Source organism: Schistocerca americana, chromosome 4 (assembly GCF_021461395.2).
Source record: "Schistocerca americana isolate TAMUIC-IGC-003095 chromosome 4, iqSchAmer2.1, whole genome shotgun sequence".
NCBI lineage: Eukaryota > Metazoa > Arthropoda > Insecta > Orthoptera > Acrididae > Schistocerca > Schistocerca americana.
The window spans coordinates 244,939,114-244,958,161 of NC_060122.1; the positions used below are offsets into that span (position 1 = coordinate 244,939,114).

Here is a 19,048-nt window from a genome sequence, read left to right on the forward strand (position 1 = left end):
GAACTTGGCATTTGCATGACATTATTAGTCTAATTGTTTAATTTCATGATTATATTTGAGTAAGTGCTCATTTGCTTGGTTGTTTTAGTTGTGTGTGCCACTGATGTTCCTTACATTTCTCTTCAACTGTTGTAATAGTCTGCCCCATGTAAGACATGCCTCATTTGAATGGAATGTTGTATATACCTGGTTTTGGAGACCTAGACCTTCTTTAACGTTACAAAAGAAGACCTTTTATCTCTGTTGACAAGAACAAAATACTTGGGATGCTATGTCTCAACAAGAGTCTACCAATCTATCCAGATACTGAATTTTATATTGTGATGGACAGAGTTTAAATGTTACCAGGAACTCTTTAGGTTGTTTCATTCCATGTGGCCACATCGCAAACTTGATGTCCATCTATTGATAGAAGCACAATGATTTGAATTTGTGGGATTGTAGTGCCCTTGGTTTGAAGTGTTCCATGTACAGGTTCACCTTGACAGGCAACAGTGGACTACACAGTACCATGCCATTAGTTTGTTCATAATATTTTCCATCCAGTAGGAATTAAGTTGGCATCAAAACTTGCCAAAGGAGTTCGGTGAAACAATCATTGAACTTTTCCACAATTAGTTCCAAGGACTTTGAAAGTAGAACTCTTGTAATGGGGGATTATACATCAAAATTGACCATAATATTCATATCCCAGGGCCAAAGCTGATAGAGGTGAACTGAGCTGTGAATGTGATGTTCATAGTTCCTCATTGAGAATGTGTTTCAGGTACTTTGCCTGCTGGTTTGCAAGTGCACTAATATTACTATGGGTCTTAGAGGAATGCCTTTCTGCATACTTTAGGAATGCGGTAGTCATGGTGGCACAGCTGCTTGTATTCTAAGACTGTTAATGGTGTTATGAAGCATGTCTTATTCTTTAAGAATAATCATCACTTTCCTCTCAATTTTATTCATACCATCTTTCTCTCTACCTACAGGCAACTTCATACAAAAGAACAAAAATCTTCTTACTATAGCCCATATGTGACATTAAGATCATAGCATTACCCCTGCCTGCTGTCAGAATTAGTTTCCTTGTTCTTCCACAGATTTGTCAATGCTATTCATTCTTTCTTGGACATGTTGGAACTTATCACTGGCACCTTGTTGACTACTCTACAGATTTGCTCTGTACATCCTATGCTGCTTCCAGAGGGAGTAATGCTGCAGCATGCCCCACTGAGCTTAGGTAATTTGCTATTAGCAGCAATTTTGGAGTGGGCAGGGGTTTCAATTTAAACAAGGGTTGGGGATCCAGTAATCAAGTTATTAAAACCTCACTGACTGTCAAAGCAACAATAGCTGGGAAACACTGAGAGAATGTGTGCTCCACAGAATGTCAATGTCAGCTCTGAAAAACAAGAGCTTCAAAAGGTGTAGTGGGCATCGAGAATCGAACACAGACTTAAATAGCAGTACAAGGCCAACAATAGTTCACAGTTTGGTCGGAGTCCAGGCAGCATGTTCACACAACAGAACAACTCCCAGTACATGAAGAAAACAGCTGGGTCAGCTGATGAAATATTGTACGTGAAATGGAAATAACAACTCAGCTGAACACCCAGAAGCACTTGCATCACATTACATCGACTGGAACAAGTGAAATGTGGTCAGCAAATACTTCTTGCTATATCCTCAAAAAATGAATAGCTTCCCAAAAGTTCTTTGTACTCCTCCCAAGGAGGATGCCCACTTTATACCCAAATTACCACACATTCTTTTCATCTTTACATTATTGCTTCTCCAGTTACCTTATTCCATGAATGATATTCTTGTGATAGACTTGCTTCCAAAATCTGTCCCATGGATCTTTCCATCACCTCCCATTTCAGCCCTACTAGAGGCATAGCATATACCATAGCACTTGTGAAAGCATCCATGTCATTCACCAATATTGCTGCAATTATTGTGCAGTTTTCTTGTTTGGCACCACCACAATCAACAGTCCTTCTGTATGAATGATCATTAATAAAATGAGGACAAGCTTAAGCACCTGTTACAGTGAATGCTACTCAGCATAGTCTGATAAACTGCTACTGTCACATTGAATTCATCCAATCTGATTTGGCCTCTCTTTACAAAAACCAGATTCTCTCAACCACACACATTCTGGTACTGCAAACCTGCTGTCCTTAATCTCAACTATTCCACGGGCTCCTCTGGCCTCTCCTCAGTCCCCTGTAGCACCTGCCCTCATTCCTTTACATCTCTACCGAACTCTTCCTGCTTCGATCACCAGCATAAATTTTCTCCCTATATCTTAATAAAATTAAGATGGTATTTTCTGGTTCAGCATACACATTTACTACTCTCACTGGGTTCATTCTGTTGTTGGCTGTTCTCTACCCTCCTTCCTACTGTTTTCTTAGAATTCTCTTTCTTTCTACCCTTCCTGCTCCCCCCTACCACTTTCCTTTTTCCATTCCTTTACCTTGCTGTCCTGTATGTAACCTGGAACTACAATTACTTACACTTATGGGAATTGTTCCTGCTAACGCGCCATGGTTGACAGTCTCCTCCCAAAGACTGACTAAGAAGGTGTTATGTCTTTCATATGTTTATGAATTTTCATTTTACTGTCTTACATATGTGGACATTTGTTACAGATAGTAGGACAAGGACACAAAATGCTAGTCTAATCTTAAGACAGAGAGAGTTAAATGGATTTGAATGGCTCACATGCTTTATGTAATAGTTCCATATTCCTTAATTAATGTGAAACAGTTTTTCATTTAGTCATACTACTAACAAACAAAAAATGCTGACTGCTGACTAGTGATTGTAAGAAATACAAGGTTTTGAAGAGGCTTCTGCAGGTTTTTCAATCACCAACTATACACAGTTGTCTTATTACTCTTTTTTCCCATCAATATGTTATTTATCACTGCTAAATTAGCATAAAAATATATAACTAGTAAACCATGAGGTAATGGAAATTTGCAATATGCACAATAATTCTGTCTGCAGGAGAATATAAAAGGTAAGTGTTTTTTTAAAAAGAAGTTTCATTCTACATGTTGATATGCTCATACACATTAAGTGATCAGTTAAAAAATAAACTTTTACCAAACTTAACTCACTTTTTCTTTAAGAAGGAAGGCAGAACACTGAAGTGGAGCACCAAGCATTTTGTGAGCATTCCAGGAGACAGAATCAGTCCTAGAAAAAGGATAAGTGTAATTTATCTTTTTAAAGAGCACATTTGCAGCCATTTACTTTAAGACTATTAAATGAAAAAATGACAAAATATAAAGAATATAATATACTGCTCAGTCAGAAAGAATGTTTTGAAATCAAATGCAGAACATCAGATATGCATATGAACAGTCATTAACCACTGGAGATTTCAATCCAAGCCATCTAGAAAATGTGACTAGACAAAATTTTATTCAACACCAAATTTACTCCCAATCAATGTGCTCAACATGGGTGATGTTAAAGTGACACAACTGAATAATAGCTCATGTAGCACAACCATTCAGCGTAAGCACTGAAATGTGATAAAATAATAGATATTTTTGTTTCTGTCTTCAGAAGGTGTGAAACATACAACAGACAGAATATTTGTCAAAGTGGAAACAGCGTTACTGAAGGGAGAGCTTATTAGTAGGTTAAAATATTTAAGAATAAGGACAGTGGACATGGAACTAGAACAAAACGGGAAATCAGTAGGACCTAACTGGAAAGACGTAGAAAATGCAAAAAATAGGTTCCCATGATCTGCTCTGACTATTTGCTATAATGCCAACAAGTATAAGAAAAGGCATGGCAGATGGTTCTTCGGTATTCCCCAGCATATATCATGAGTGAAAGGTTCTTGGCAAACAGAAAGGTTGTTGTGACAAACATGCACAACAATTTGACAATAGATTCCACTGTTACAATCAGACATGCTACGAGATGTGCCAAGAGTGGAAGTGTTCCCTCCTTCTTCCATATATCCAGCGGTGGATGAAGTATTCTGTCCTATGTATAAGCCTCAGCACCGCACTTGGCTCACTGTCATTCTGTCCACGTCCCCAGGAGTCCTTTGTTTGCTTGTTCTTTGAGCTCTGGTTGATAGGTTCCTGCTGTTTTATAAGCAGATTTAGCACCAGGTCCCAAGGTTTATTGATGTGGTACTTTGAATTGTGTTTGACAAGGTTTATGATTACTTAGATTTCAATGGATTCTTTTATGATGAATTCCCACAATTGAGTGCAGGCATATTTTTAGCTGAAATTCATGAAATGCGTACTGCTAAATACTGGTTAGTGGTTGCTGACATGCATGATTGCCCTAAATGTGTGTGCCTTTGGTGTTAAGTACAACATTCTTCTTGAATTCTTATCATTTCAAGAGGGGAAAAAGCTATTTCATGAGAAAGCTTCCAAGATAACGCAGCAATGGAAAAACATAGAGAAATAGGGTGGTAGAAGACTTATAGTAACCAGATAACTTATTATTACTTTTTTTAAATCGAGACATTAAAAATAAACAATGTGGTAATTACAATTTTAGTACGCTAGGCCATGCGGTAGTTTGAGGTCCTTAGACAAGCACTCATCAGTCGATCATATCACATGCAAAGTAAACACACTTTTGCTGTCAACATTTTAACAGAAAATTGTCAAAATATCTGTAACAAAATTCCTGAATCTCCCTCCAGGGAACCCATCACACTCGAGTTATTTACAGATTGGAGGGCTGCCTGAAACCCAAATTAGAAAGCTCTGAAATATTTAGCAAGGCCTGGAACATATATCAAAACTAAAGATTAGACACCATAGGAGGGGGAGTGTTCATTGCAGTCAACAAAGATATTGTGTCTATGGAGGTTGCAATTGAGTCCAACTGTGAAGTTATCTGGATGCGAGTAACTGGCCTACATGAATTCAAGTTAATTATTGGATGTTTTAGTGATTGCATGATTCCTCTGTGACAGTTTTAGAAATATTGAAACAAAGTTTATGGTTAGTAGAGCAGAAATACCCTGAGCATGCAATTTTGGAGGTGACTTTTATCTACAGAGTATAGACTGTGACATCTATGGATCAATTGGAGGTGGTATGGATGGACAGTCTTGTGAAGTAATTTTCAATATTATGTTCCAAAGACTGTTTTAAACATGTAGATCAACAGCCCACACACAACAGAAATATTTTAGATCTCTACAAAGAGGCCTGACCTTTCTGACAGTGTTAGTATACAGAAAGGGATTTGTGATCATAGTGCTATCAAAGGGAGGGTGGCTACTGAAATTAATAAATTCCTCAAAAAAGTTATGAGAGCAGTTCTGCTAGAAAAAGCAAATAAACACTTGTTAATCCCACTTATACAACGGATGAACATCATTTAGTTTCAATATGATGGACACAGACGAATTATGGACAAAGCATAAATTGCACTGTGGTGAAATATATGCCGAATAAGTGGACTAAGGCTGGAAAAGACCCACTGTTGTTTAATTAAAAAAATGTGGAAAATGCTGAAGAAGCAGAGTCTGCTAAATTCTTGGTTCAAAAACGAATGAGCAAATAATGACAGGCAAGAGTTAGTAGAAATTCATGTATCTGTAGAAAGATCAATGCATGAAGCATACGACAGCTTCCACCACCATATCTTAGCAAAAGATCTTGCAAGCAACCAAGAAAATTCTGGTCCTACATAAAATAGCCAAGTGGATCATAGGCTTCTATTGAGTCACTCATTGATCAGTCTGCTATGGCAACAGGAAATCTGAAGTTTTAAATTTCATGTTTAAGAAATCACTAAAAAACATACTGTTGTTTGATAGTTGCACAGACTCCCTTGTGGAGGATATAGTAATAGACATCATTTGCAAAAAGAAGCAACTCAAAGAGTTGAAAACCAATATGTCACCAGGTCTGGATGGAATCCTTATTTGGTTTTACAGAGAGTACTCCATGACATTGACTCCTTATTTAGTTTGCTTTTATTGTGAATCTCTCACACAGTGCAAAGTCCCAAGCAAATGGAAAAAACTGCAGGTGACTCCTACGTATGAGAGATGTACAAGAGGGGCCCACAAAATTACAGACTAATACCCTTATCATCAGTTTGCTGCAGAATTCTTGAACATACTCTAAGTTCGAATACAATAAATTTTCTTGAGATGGAAAAGTATGTATTCACACACCACCACCATTTTAGAAAGCATCATTTGTACAAAACTCAGCTTGCCCTTTTCTCACACAATATCCTGTAAACCTGAAGGGCAACAGGCAGATCCCATATTACTAGATTTTTGAAAAGTGTTTAACAAAGTGCCCCACTGCAGACCGTTAACAAAGGTATGAGCATATAGAATAGGTTTACAGATACTGTAGGTGAGTATCTCGAAGACTTCTTAAGTAACAGAATCCAGTACATACCGAATCTCTGTCAAGAATCCAGTATATTGTCCTCAATAGCTAGTGTTCATCATCGACACCAATATTATTGGGAGTACACCAGTATTATTGGGAGTGCCACAGAAAGTGTGGTAGAACTGCTTTTATTCTCTCTCTACATACAAATTATCTGATGGACAGGGTGAATACCAGTTTGCATCTGTTTCCTGATGAAGCTGTGTTGTACAGGAAGGTGTCGTCATGAGTGTCTGTAGAAGGATACTAGATTACATAGAGAAAATTTCTAGTTGGTGTGATGAATGACAGCTAGGTCTAAATGTAGAAAAATTAAGTTAATGCAGATGAGAAGGAAAAACAATCCCGTAATATTTGAATACCGCATTAGTAGTGTAGTGCCTGACACAGTATCATCAATTAAATATCTACACATAATGTTACAAAGAGATAACGTAATGGAATGAGCATGTATGGGTTGTAGCAGGGAAGGTAAATAGTCAACTTTGGTCCAGTGGGAGAAAGTGTGGTTCATAAGTAAAGGAGAATGCATATGGAACACTAGTTGATCCATTATTGAGTACTGCTCGGGTGTTCGGGATATCCATCAGTTTGTATGAAAGGAAGATATCAAAGCAATTCAGAGGTGGTGTGCTAGATTTGCTACTGGTAGGTGTGATGAACATGCAAGAGAAATGGGAATCCCTTGAGGGAAGGTGATGTTCTTTTTGAGGAACACTACTGAGAAAATTTAGAGAACCATCATTTGAGACTGACTACAGAACAGTCCCGCTACTGCCAACATACATTTTGCATAAGCACTACAAATGTAAGGCAGAGAAATTAGGGCTCTTATGGAGGCATATAGACAGCTGTTTTTGCCTCACTCTATTTCCGACTGGAGCGAGAAAGGAAATGACTAGTTGTGGCACAAGGTATCCTCTGCCAGATACCACATGGCGGCTTGCAGAGTACATATGTAGATGTACAAGTAGATTTAGATATCACTGTCAGTGACTGCCAACAGGAAAATTAAACTGTTTGTTAACTGTAAGTTGGTCTGTTGTCAGAGGGCACTGCAAGGAGCAGAACAGACCCCACACTGACCACCACAGGATGAGCCTCAGTGCAGGGGGAAGAGAGCCCCACCTGCCTTGTGCAGTGCAGGCACCTTAACATGCGCTTCTTCCTTCTGGGACAGCAGAAGTCGTGCATGGAGGTAAATGTCACTTGAATGTCACTCATAATCCTGAGGTATTTAATAAAGATCCTGACCACAACAACTACAAAAGTTTATCATGAGGAAAAACTCAGAACAGTGTTGTAAAAAACATCAACACAGCAGACAACAGTGACTACACCAAACAATACTGTCAGCTAGGCAGTGTTGACTGCAATTAAAAACAAATGACTGCCAGTCGAAGATTCCCTCCTCTACCAATTCAGGTATAGGGAACCCATCAGCCAAACCACAGTTTCCACATAGCATTTCATCTCTGCTTATTCTGCTCATAACTATTTTATGGAAAAGTTCCTATGAGCCATTGACAGGCACACACAAAAGACAAAGAAAACTTGCTAGTATTGGAATCAATCCTTTCATGAGCTACAACACACACACACACACACACACACACACACACACACACACACACACACACACACCTGTGCCCCTGCATAATGACAGGTGGCAGTGATTGGAGTTCGGCAGGTGGTCTATGTGGGAAGTGGTTAGTGTTGAGGGTGGAGTGTAGAGGGAGGGAGAGGTGCAAGACAGGAAGCAGGGTTGGGAGTGGGTAGCCAGCAGCTCAGAGGTTGGTAGCCGATTTTTTGACAAGAAATGTAGAGGGGAGCGGGGGTAGATGTATGAGTTAGGTGTGTGATGCACAGGTGCTGGAGCCAGTGAGGAGCAGCATACAATGAAGGTGATGTGGAGGTTTGAATTGAGAGGGGCTGATAAAATAAAAAAAAGGGGAAACTGAGTGGAGGGTGTGGAGACAGTGGGTTAACGGAGACAGACCAGGAGGGTTACAGGAGTGAAGGATATATTGCAAGCATAACTCCAACCCACATAGTTTAGAAAAGTTCATGGTAGAATAAAGGATGCAGATGGTCTGGGTTGTGAAGCAGCCACTGAAATCAAGCTAGCTGTGCTCAGGCACATGTTGTACCACAGGGCGGTCAACCTTTTTTTTGGCCACAGTTTGTAGGTGGCCATTCATTCTAGTGTACATGGTTGGGATGAATAAGAAAGCTGAGAGTGATTGTAGTAGAGTTGGTATATGGCCTGGCTGTTTTCACACATGGCCCGGTCTCTTATGGGGTATGATAAGCCAGTGACAGGAAGTGTAGGAAGTGCTCAGTGGGTGGATTAGGCAGATCTTGCACCTGGGTCTCCCACATGATATAATCACTGTGGCAAGAGGTTGGGAGTGGGAATGGCATAGGAATGGACTACGCTGTGTAGGTTGGGTGGATGACAGATGCCACTTTAGGATGGGTGGGAAGGATCTTGGGTAAGATGTCCCTCATTTCAAGCCATGAGTGTAAATAATCAAAGTCTTGCCTAAGGATATGATTCAGTTGTTCCAGTCCAGAGTGGTACCGGGTGACAAGAAGGGCACTCCTTTGTAGATGAGCCTCGAGAGTGGCGGGGGGATTAGGGATGTGTGAGGATATGATACGGAAAATCTGTTTGCAGATAAGGTTTGGCAGTAATGCCTGTCTGCGAAGGCCCTTGTGTCATCTTCAGCATATTAGGCACAAGAGTTCTCTACTGTCACTGAAGACTACTGTTGGCAGGACTGTATGGGACAAATTTTATGCTGTGGAAAGGATGAAAGGCACTGAAATGCAGATGCTGTTTGTGATTAGTGGGTTTAATATGGACACAGGTGTGAATGAAGCCATCACAGAGGCGGGGGTCAACACCCAGCAATGTGGCATATTGGGTCGAAGAGGACCAAGTGAAGCAGATGGGAGAGAAGGTATTGAAGTTGTGGCTACAGCCATCAAAGTTGCTAACTGTCCACCCCAACCACCCTTCCTGCCTCCTGGCTCTCTCTCCCTCTACCTACCACACCCGACACAACCTCCCACCTCATGCAGTCCACCTGGCAAACTGCAGTCATAGCATTGTATGCCCAGCCAGCACTATGTAGGGGCACAGGTGTGTGTATGTGTGTGTGTGTGTGTGTGTGTGTGTGAGGGTGTGTGTGATTCCAAAAACCAGCATATTTTCTTTCTCTTTTGTGTGTGCTCCTCAATCACTCAATGCGTCTACTATTCGGTGATTGATCTCCTTCAGTCCCAAATTATTTACGTTCTGCCATAACCTTCCTACTATATTTATATCTTCTAAAAGATGCATCAAACATGGAATCAGCTGCCCATTTCAGCAATAAGACAAACAGCAAAAATACACCTTATTCTACTAAAAGGTCACTAAAATATTTATATCACACCACATAATGATCACATATGTACAAAAATGAATGTTTATTTTACTCTTATTATATCTAAAGTTACCAACCTATACAAAAATTCGATAAAGTTTGTATCTTTATAAAGTCTGTGACGAAATATCATTAGATACCAAAGCAGTAGGTCATCAAATCTTTTGCTTCATTTTAATACTTATTAAAATGTTTTCCTTCTGAAATACTGTACCGGTCAATTCCTGTTAACCTATGTGAATACTTCTTTGAGAGGATTAAGCTTCCACCCCAGCAAGCCTGAAAATAAAATTTATGCTTTACACCTGCAGGCCAGAACAAAAAGAAAAACACTGAAGATATTAAACATTTATTCAATGGGTTTATGAAGCACAAAACAGTCAAAAGTAAAGCTTGCACTCAACAGAAAGTACATGTGACAGAAGCAATTCATAACTGGTAACCACTGACATGATAGGCACACAGAGTGGGCAAAATAAAACTGGTCAAAAAATATTTACAGTAAGACCGATGTGGGACTAATGTTTTAATGAACATCACAGAAGATGCTGTAAATGGACACCACTGACATTGATGCACCACCATTTTGCCACTAAGTTTTGCACTGTAGACTTTCCTACACATTTTGCCAAAATACTTCCAGATTTAACACCAGCCAAGCAGTTCAACACAGGTTTTCCACAATTGTGCTAACAATGAATACACACTTTTTTATGATAAGCATCATTTTGCGTTGTGTTCAACTGATCAATAAACATGTCTACTCCCCTCACTCACTCAAACGTAAAAAAAGAGTAAAGCAATCAGGACAGAGCATGCAGGAGATGTGCATGCACAGACATGTTACAGCAACCAATTGGTACATCAAAATCTTGGTCTCCAGCATTTTCTGTGATGGGCGTTTCTCCTGTTCATTAACTAGGATCAGTTCTGCACCAGTCTTATAAATATTTTCTGGGTCATTTTTAATTTCCCCACACTGCAGAACAAATAAGGACTGGTTCTAAATTATGACAACAATCTAACCTTACAGACCAAAGTGAAGTCTTAGTTTGTAGACAACGAAGATTAGTATAAAGCGGTAACATAAAAAGAGTACAAAGAAGATTTCCACAATATTTCAGGAGACATTAAAGTTAGAAAACTGTGAGACTTCGGTCATCATGATTTAGTAAGTTACTGTAGCTTTCATATTTACTAAAATTTGTATGACAGTCCTTACTGAAGGCATTACACAGAGCACATAATAAATAATAAAAACTGCATACTGTGCACAGGTGGATTCTGTGGCAGTTTTTGAGAAAATTCACCTTCCAATAAAGATGCTGCATGGTCCGGAAAAAAAAAAGAGTTGGAACTTTTTAAGATATGAAAGTTCTCCCACACTTCATTAAAAAATAACATACTCTGAATGCAAACTAACGTAAAAAGTGAAGCTGTCCACTCACATAATATATTTTGAGTAAGGAAAATAGGGCTCCATTACTAGGCAAAAGCAATGATTAACAACCAAACCATATTTAAAAAATAATAAATGCAGCTCTTAAAACATATCTTTTAAACTGTTTTACAATGTAGGTGCATATTTATTGGGGTAAGCTGCACATTGATAAAATAATCATATCATTATGCTTGCAAATTGACTTGTTCCGTAATTCATAGTATCCATGCAGAGCTTGCACAATATAAGGTGACCAATGTGCAGAAATGCATTTTCATTCTAATCAATGGCAAGTGCATCTCGTTCCAGAGAGGCAGCAGCCTCAGCTGCCTGTTGCACACTGACCTGCAAGCTTTGAGCAGTTTCTTTGTTATCACTTCACTACATAGCATGGTATCACAGTCTTCATGCACTGTAGGTATATGGAAGTTCTTCACACTCAGGCAAGTGTGATTATGTGCAGTGCCATTAAATTTGTGTAAGAAGAGGCAAACAAGGAAATGAAAACCTCATTAAAAACTGTCGGCACTTGAGAGGACTGCAGGACTGCTGGATATTCTAACAGTACAATAAAGAGAATAAAGAAAGAGAGGAGAAACATAGCTGAAAGTGCTTCCCAAGGATTCACTATTCACAAATGCATTTTTTGAAAGATTTTATGATGCCTTCAGTCGCCACTCTCTTTATTTTATGTACGATTGTACAATTTCAGCCTTAGGCCATTTTCAAATATTTTATTGATGATTTTTAGTAGTAAATTATGCCTTGATGTCATTCCTTCTATGACTCCATGTTATGCTCATAAAATAAATCCGAGATGTTTTATACTATTTTAGGAGCACATTACTTTTGAGCAGTTGTTGTAAAGCCCTTACCGTATGGTAAGTCTCCCCTGGCGTGTGGTTCTGGGTGACTTTCCCAAAATGTACCCCTTTTGCTAGACCTCTCCAGTCTTTTTTCCTCTCTCTTATTCCTTCCCCTTCAACCCTACTGCCTGAAGAAGAAGCCACTGGCTCAGAAAGCTTGCCAATCACAACCGTCTTTTAATGGTGTGTTCTGCCACTGCTTGGTGAGTAGATTTTTTATCTGTTCAATTAAAGGAGTTTATAGGCAGTTGTACATTGAGATGAGACTATCACTCTGAAATGCATCAGGTGATAAGTTGTAGTGTTCAGCAACAAAAACAGATACAAAGCGACATTCCTTTGGATATGGGTTGTTCCCAAGTTAAGTATTTCATATTGTTCAAACTTAAATAAAGTGAGCTAATATTTTGTGTGTATTGTAGTATCCACTCAACCTCCTCCTGAAGTACATCCAGTCATGCTAGAACCCACTTCAGTACCAATGCAAATGTCTCAAGTATTTTTTCAGCCAGCACTAAAATGGTGACAAGGATGGTTGCTAGTGTACTACGGTGTGTTGTTCCATCTATCACATGCTTCACAATGGTGACAATGATGTGTGGACATTTATTCCCATGCACTGAATTCTGCTCTGGTCTGCCTTGTGGTTATTTCTGGTCTCCCTCAAATCACAGTGCCCAATATAATATTACTACATTTTTGTGCATCCTATAAAGTGTTTAACAATGTCTGAGCTCCCACGAGAAATGTCTCTAAATGAAGTTGTTCAGTTTCACGTGTGGCACATTGAACAACTCAATACACAACAGACGACAACCTTACTCTCCTAAGTTTCACTAGTTTAAAGATAAAGAAGAGGACTGGTTGGAATATCATGCCCAATTTGAAGTACATTTCACAACTTACAACATTATAGGTATGGTCTACATAGCTTTCTTTTTATCAACTATCAGAGCCAACTTGTATGGACTGTGCCTTAAATTGTGCCCCAACTTTCATCCAGAAGGCATTGCTCGTAATATTATAATATACAAATTCACATCACTATGGTGAGATTTAAATTTTTTCATCTTAAGAAGTACCATGAACAGTGGATTGCTGAATTCAAAGGGCTAACAAGATATTGTAGGTTCAAGTGTTCTTGTGGAGTCATTTATTATGATGTGTTATGTGATGCAATCATCCAAAAGGTGTCAGATATACACATTTGCACTGCTGTCCTTAAATTAGGAGATGTGAATCTGAAAACAGTTTCATCAATTGTAGAGTCTTAAAGTACTGTGGACACAACTGAAGTTGATTTTGAGGCTCCATCTGTTTCTCTTGTTCATAGTGCACAAGGCACTCAGTCTAAAGTTCACACTAATGTTAAAGTGAATAAAAAGAGGGCTCAGATAAACAGTAAGTGTACAGATAAAACTTTTCAGTCATGTGGTACATGAGGTGTACATCAGAATAAAGTGGGGAAGTCTTATCCTCAGTTTTTTCCAAACCATGATAGAAAAGCTTGTCCTTGTTGTGATGCAAAGTGTTTCACATGTCGTAAACAAGATCATATCCACACAGTCTGTTTACAAGGCAGCCAGGGTAGGCATCAGTCTAGTGCACAGCTACAGCATAACTTTTGGTAAGTGAATGTCATGTTGGCACAATCATTACAGCAGGCACCAACGAAGACTCACTTTTCCGCATCGCGGAAAACTTTTCCTGCAGTTCACAGACAGAAGAACAAACTTGTTGTCCAGTTAATGGAGGTTCAAAAGACAATTAAATTCCAGTTAGACACAGGTGCATCTGTTTCCCTCATCAATAAAGATGCATATGAAATGATCAGTAGCCCACAGCTACAAAAGCCTTCTTATCTTTTGTTTGCATATAACTGACAGAAAATATCAGTACTTGGAACATGGACTTTGCCAGCAACTTTTTCTGTCTTTACAAAGAATGTTTCATTTCATGCACTATCTTTTAGCAACAGTGCAAACATTTTTGGTTTAGACTTGTTTGATTTGTCCAGCCTGTGCATGCAAGAGAATGTGTTGCAAATCAGTGTTTCAGTGCCTACAAACCAATGTTTCCTACTAGTGCAATAACTAGAGTGAACTTTTTGAAGCAGGATTAGGAAGAGCTACAGATTTCAAGTCACACATTACTGTTAAAGACAATGTGCAACCACAATTGTATCATCCTTGGTCTGATCTCCACGCAATCTGTGAGCAGGTTGCTTAAGAACTGCAATGGTGGAAAGACAGTGGGGTGATATAACCAATTTCTGCAAGTCAGTGGGCATCACCCTTAGTCATTCTCAAACATTCATCCAGAGGTTTACATATGTTTGATGATTTCAAAACCACAGTAAACCCACAAACTGTTGTGGATTAATTCCAGAGAGCCATTAATGGACAGATTGGTACAGGGCAGATCCTTCTCCTAGATAGATTTACGTGATGCATCCTTACAGTTACCACTGGATGAGCATTCCAAGGAATATTTTGTGATCAACACTCATCTAATGTTGAGAAGTGTTTCCACTCATGCTATTTCTCAGTGCTTCCTGGAACAGTTAACAGCAAACGTCCCTTAATCTACAAACTATCTGGGCGATATTTTTGTCATGGGTCATATGCCTGCTGAAGAGTTGGGAAATTTAGAAAGTTTGTTTAAAGTGCATTGGGTGACTAGCTTAAGTGTAACAAGGAAAAGTGCTTCTCCTTCCATGAAGAACTTGAATATTTATGATGTGTCATACATACACAGCATATCCATCCTGCTTATTTGCACTTGTCTGTGACTAAATATCTGCCAGTGCTCCATAACATCAAGGAACTACAGTAGTTAGAGGGAACCTCGCATATTATATTAAGTTTATTGCAGATGGGTGAAAACTGCTGCTCTGCTGAATGAGCTATGCCAGAAAGGTGCTCCTTTTGTGTGGTCTCAAGAATGTCAGTTTGCATTTCAGTGGTTTTAGGATGCATTGTGAAGTCATCATCATCTAATTCATTTTGATCTAGCTAAGTTTGTTGTGTTACTATGGATACATCTTATGGGATTGGAGCCATGCTCTCCTATAGAATTGGTTCATCAGATCAATCCATACCATTTGCCTTGAAAGGCCTCAACAAAAAGCAGTGCAGTTATAGTCAGCTTGAAAAAGACGTTCTCGCCATCAACTATGACATTACCAAGTGCCACCAATATTTGTTCAATTTTTCCAAGTTCATCCTGCCATGGACAACACAAAAATTGCAATGTTGGGCTCTGTTATTGTCTAATTATCAATATGAGTTGTTGTACAGGTCCAGCTGCACAACATCTGAACGCTTACTTCTTGTCTCCGTTACCAATTGGTACCAACACAGCTTTTGATTCATCTGAGGAATCATGTTATCAAACCAATACTCAGAATTTTGAAATTTTTAAAATTTTTCACTTGATTTTCAGCTTATTGCTGGAGCAAATGCTTCCAACATAGCTCTTCAGGTAGTTTTGCGATACGTGTGCCAAGGATCGTGCCATACTTTGAAAGAAATTCCCAATCCACGTCACTATTATCCACATCATCAAGCACTATCCGCATGGTGTCAGGTGCTCCACCGTTGCATACAGAGAATGCTGATGAATGGGTGTGAGTCCTCATTTCCTCTGGCAGAAAGTTTTGTCTTTGTTGCACCAAGGTCACTGGGGTATAGTTCACACAAAGCAACTTGCCCAACATTATTGTACTTGGCAGGACATGGAAGCCCAAATTCAGCAAATGACCTCTCATTGTACTGTTTGTGCAGAGCTCCATTTTGCTCCACTGTAATGCTTTTATCAGTGGCCACATCTGTCCGGACCATGGCAACATATCACATTGACTTCATGGGTCCATGCTAAAACATGTGATGGGTGTTAGTGGTAGACACATACAGTAAATTTCCTTTTGTAATCTGCTTAACATACACCATTACTGCTAGTATGGTATCAGCTTTGTCTTCTATTTTTTTGTCTTATAGGTCTTCCTGAGACCCTTGTCTTGGACACTGGAGCACAATTCACATCAGCCAATTTTCAATAGTTTTGTGCTGACAATGGCATAACCAAGCAATTACTGTACCTTTTTGCCCTCCATATAATGATGAAGCTGAATGGTTCCTTTGACCATTTCAAAAATCACATGGAGAAACTCCGTTCCTCTCACACATGGGAGCAGACCTTAAAGATTTTTCTTTTATCCTGCCGCTCCTTGCCACAGGTCAGGATGTCACCGGCAGAATTATTAAATGCCTCTGCACTTCCGCCTCGACTGACATCTCTGTCCAAACTCTTTGCCTCTGTATATGTCTGCTTGTGTCTGTATATGTGTGGATGGATATGTGTGTGTGTGCGAGTGTATACCCGTCCTTTTTTCCCCCAAGGTAAGTCTTTCCGCTCCCGGGACTGGAATGACTCCTTACCCTCTCCCTTAAAACCCAAATCCTTTCGTCTTTCCCTCTCCTTCCCTCTTTCCTGACGAAGCAACCGTTGGTTGCGAAAGCTAGTATTTTGTGTGTATGTTTGTGTTTGTTTGTGTGTCTATCGACATGCCAGCGCTTTCGTTTGGTAAGTCACATCATCTTTGTTTTTAGATATATTAATATTTACTTGATTACATTGGTATTTTTCAGGCTGCACAGTTACCTACATCTGTAACAACTGAGGCCATTTTACAGTAAATTACCATTTGTCTTGCAGATTTATTGGAACATCATTACTTTCCATGAAGCTAACAGCAAATTTCAAGACCTGACTCTAGACAGCTATTTTGTATAAGGAGTAAGTAAGGAGCTACTCCTTTTCATTTTCTTTTAAATTGGTAAGGATCTGCCATTTACTGTGTATTGCTGAAGACATTTCCACCAGAGTAGATAATTCCATTCTGAACCCTGGAGAAGAAGGGATAATTTATGAGAACATTATTTTTGTGTCTTCTATTATGATTGTGCAAATCACAATTCTGCTGAAACTAGTAATATGTAAATGTACTGAGAAGTGAGTGTAAGAATATCAAAAACATTAAAAGAATCCTGTGTTGAATAAATTATTTATTTATGACAGGCATGTAGCCACAGTGGATAATTCAACAGGGAGTGAAAATATGCAAAAAAGTCAACACCCTTGTATTTAGGTCAACACAATACGAGACAATTCTAAGAGCAGAACATGCTGAACTGAGCTACTTGATTAGTTTCTCTATATTTTGGCAACATTTTATCAAATAGAAAACTCAGTCAAAAATTTTTTAATGCTATATGGTGTGCCCTGTCAGCACTGGTGCCACCTATTTTCTATCTTCCTCCTTCTGTAAGGATGGAGTTTGTGATCTGCACTGCCTGATAGTACGATGAGGTTGCACAGCACCAGTGCACCAGAGGGCATGGCAATGGGTGGGATGGGGAGTGACAGTCCGGACAAAGGGGGACAGTTACAATGTGATGGCTAACTTCGGCGGTCTGTGGATTGTGCAGTGTGCTCATCTTTGGAATCACGTGCCCCAGCTGTCTATTACTGTCTATCAGTCCTGGTGATTTGGAGGAACAGCTTCGAGAACTGGGTGTGATGGTTGTACTTGGAGGTGTGCATTAGCTCTGGCTGAATTGATATTGTTTATCCACTGGGGCACTCTATCACCCTTCAGACTTGCACAGGGTGGATGCACATCGTAGTGGAAAAGTAAGACATGTCAGAAGTTGTATAACTTCCATGAGACACGACTGGTGCAGACATGTTATGACTGTGGGAGGAACTTGGCTTCTTGGTTACACACAGACAATGAGGGAATATGTGTTTTGTATTTTAAACCTTAGGGTCCTGTTTCAGTGTATGCTTGTTCCAGAAAGTCTAGTTCATGAAGTACTTAAGGTGATGATGTATTTGATGGAATCATTTTACTGCACCCATGTTATTTACCTGTCACGGATCCTTGAGGGTGGTGCATTTCAAAGTGTATAGTACAATTATTTTGCCAAGGCTGAATTGCTGAACACTCAACATGATGATTTACCTAACAGAGTCATTTTAATGCATTAATGTTAATTATCAGTTTTCTACTTTGAGAACTGCTACATTTCAAAGGTTTTTCTAAATCCATTTCTCATGCTTATGAGATTAATGCTGATATAAGAAATGGTATTTTTGTGCCCATTAGCTGCTTCCTTGTAATGTCCAATAATGATTAATTTTCAAGTGCAAGTGTGTTTTTTCAATTACTTGTGCATTACTGTGAAAGCTTATGATTGATACATTGGTGGACTCTTTGGATCTGCTGTATCAACAGTTCTTAGTTTATTATTGTGCTTTTATGCCAGCTCAGGTACTCATTCCGATGCATCAGTCTACTCAAGTCTAGTCTTTATGAACAAAATGTGGTATTTTATTGCTGTTTTCTTAAGATTGTCTCAACTTGGTCTATCTTAATAAATGTATATCAAAATATTATCCCAACTCACATTCAATCAATCACTCTGCACCTCTACATCCACCTTTCCGTTACAAACTGGATAGCTGAGCATGGTTGAATGGTTGATTAAGCAGCAGGGGGCAATGGGTGGTGGCTAATATTAAGTTGTGGGTACTCATTATTTTGTATTTTTCAGAATGCCTGGCATTGTTAGGCATCCGGCTTGTCTGAGGTGAAGTGAGCTTGTTTCTGAATTGGAATGATGGAGGCTTGAACCCATGGGTATGATAGAGAAATTGACTGAACAAATACTTCTACCAGTGGTATGTAAAGCAGCCATATCAATGAGGCAACCTAAGCCGCTGCTTTCATTTGTGAAGCTTTTGAAGAGATTGTAGAAATTACCCAGGACTCAGAGGGTTGTATGGCTAGTCAGGTTCATAGGTTCAGCCCGATTCCATCATTATCTCAGTATAATG

At 39.2% G+C, this 19,048-nt stretch overlaps 1 protein-coding gene across 1 annotated transcript in view; it reads right to left on the bottom strand.

Moving 5' to 3' along the window:
• Positions 1–19,048, bottom strand: part of LOC124612974 (acidic amino acid decarboxylase GADL1) — a 149,937-nt gene that overhangs the window by 37,210 nt on the left and 93,679 nt on the right. The window contains exons 6-7 of the mRNA XM_047141503.1: positions 10,056–10,120; positions 3,120–3,198 (exon numbers count right to left, since the gene is read on the bottom strand). Coding sequence (XP_046997459.1) covers positions 3,120–3,198; positions 10,056–10,120 — 144 coding nt within the window. The remainder of the gene's footprint in view (positions 1–3,119; positions 3,199–10,055; positions 10,121–19,048) is intronic.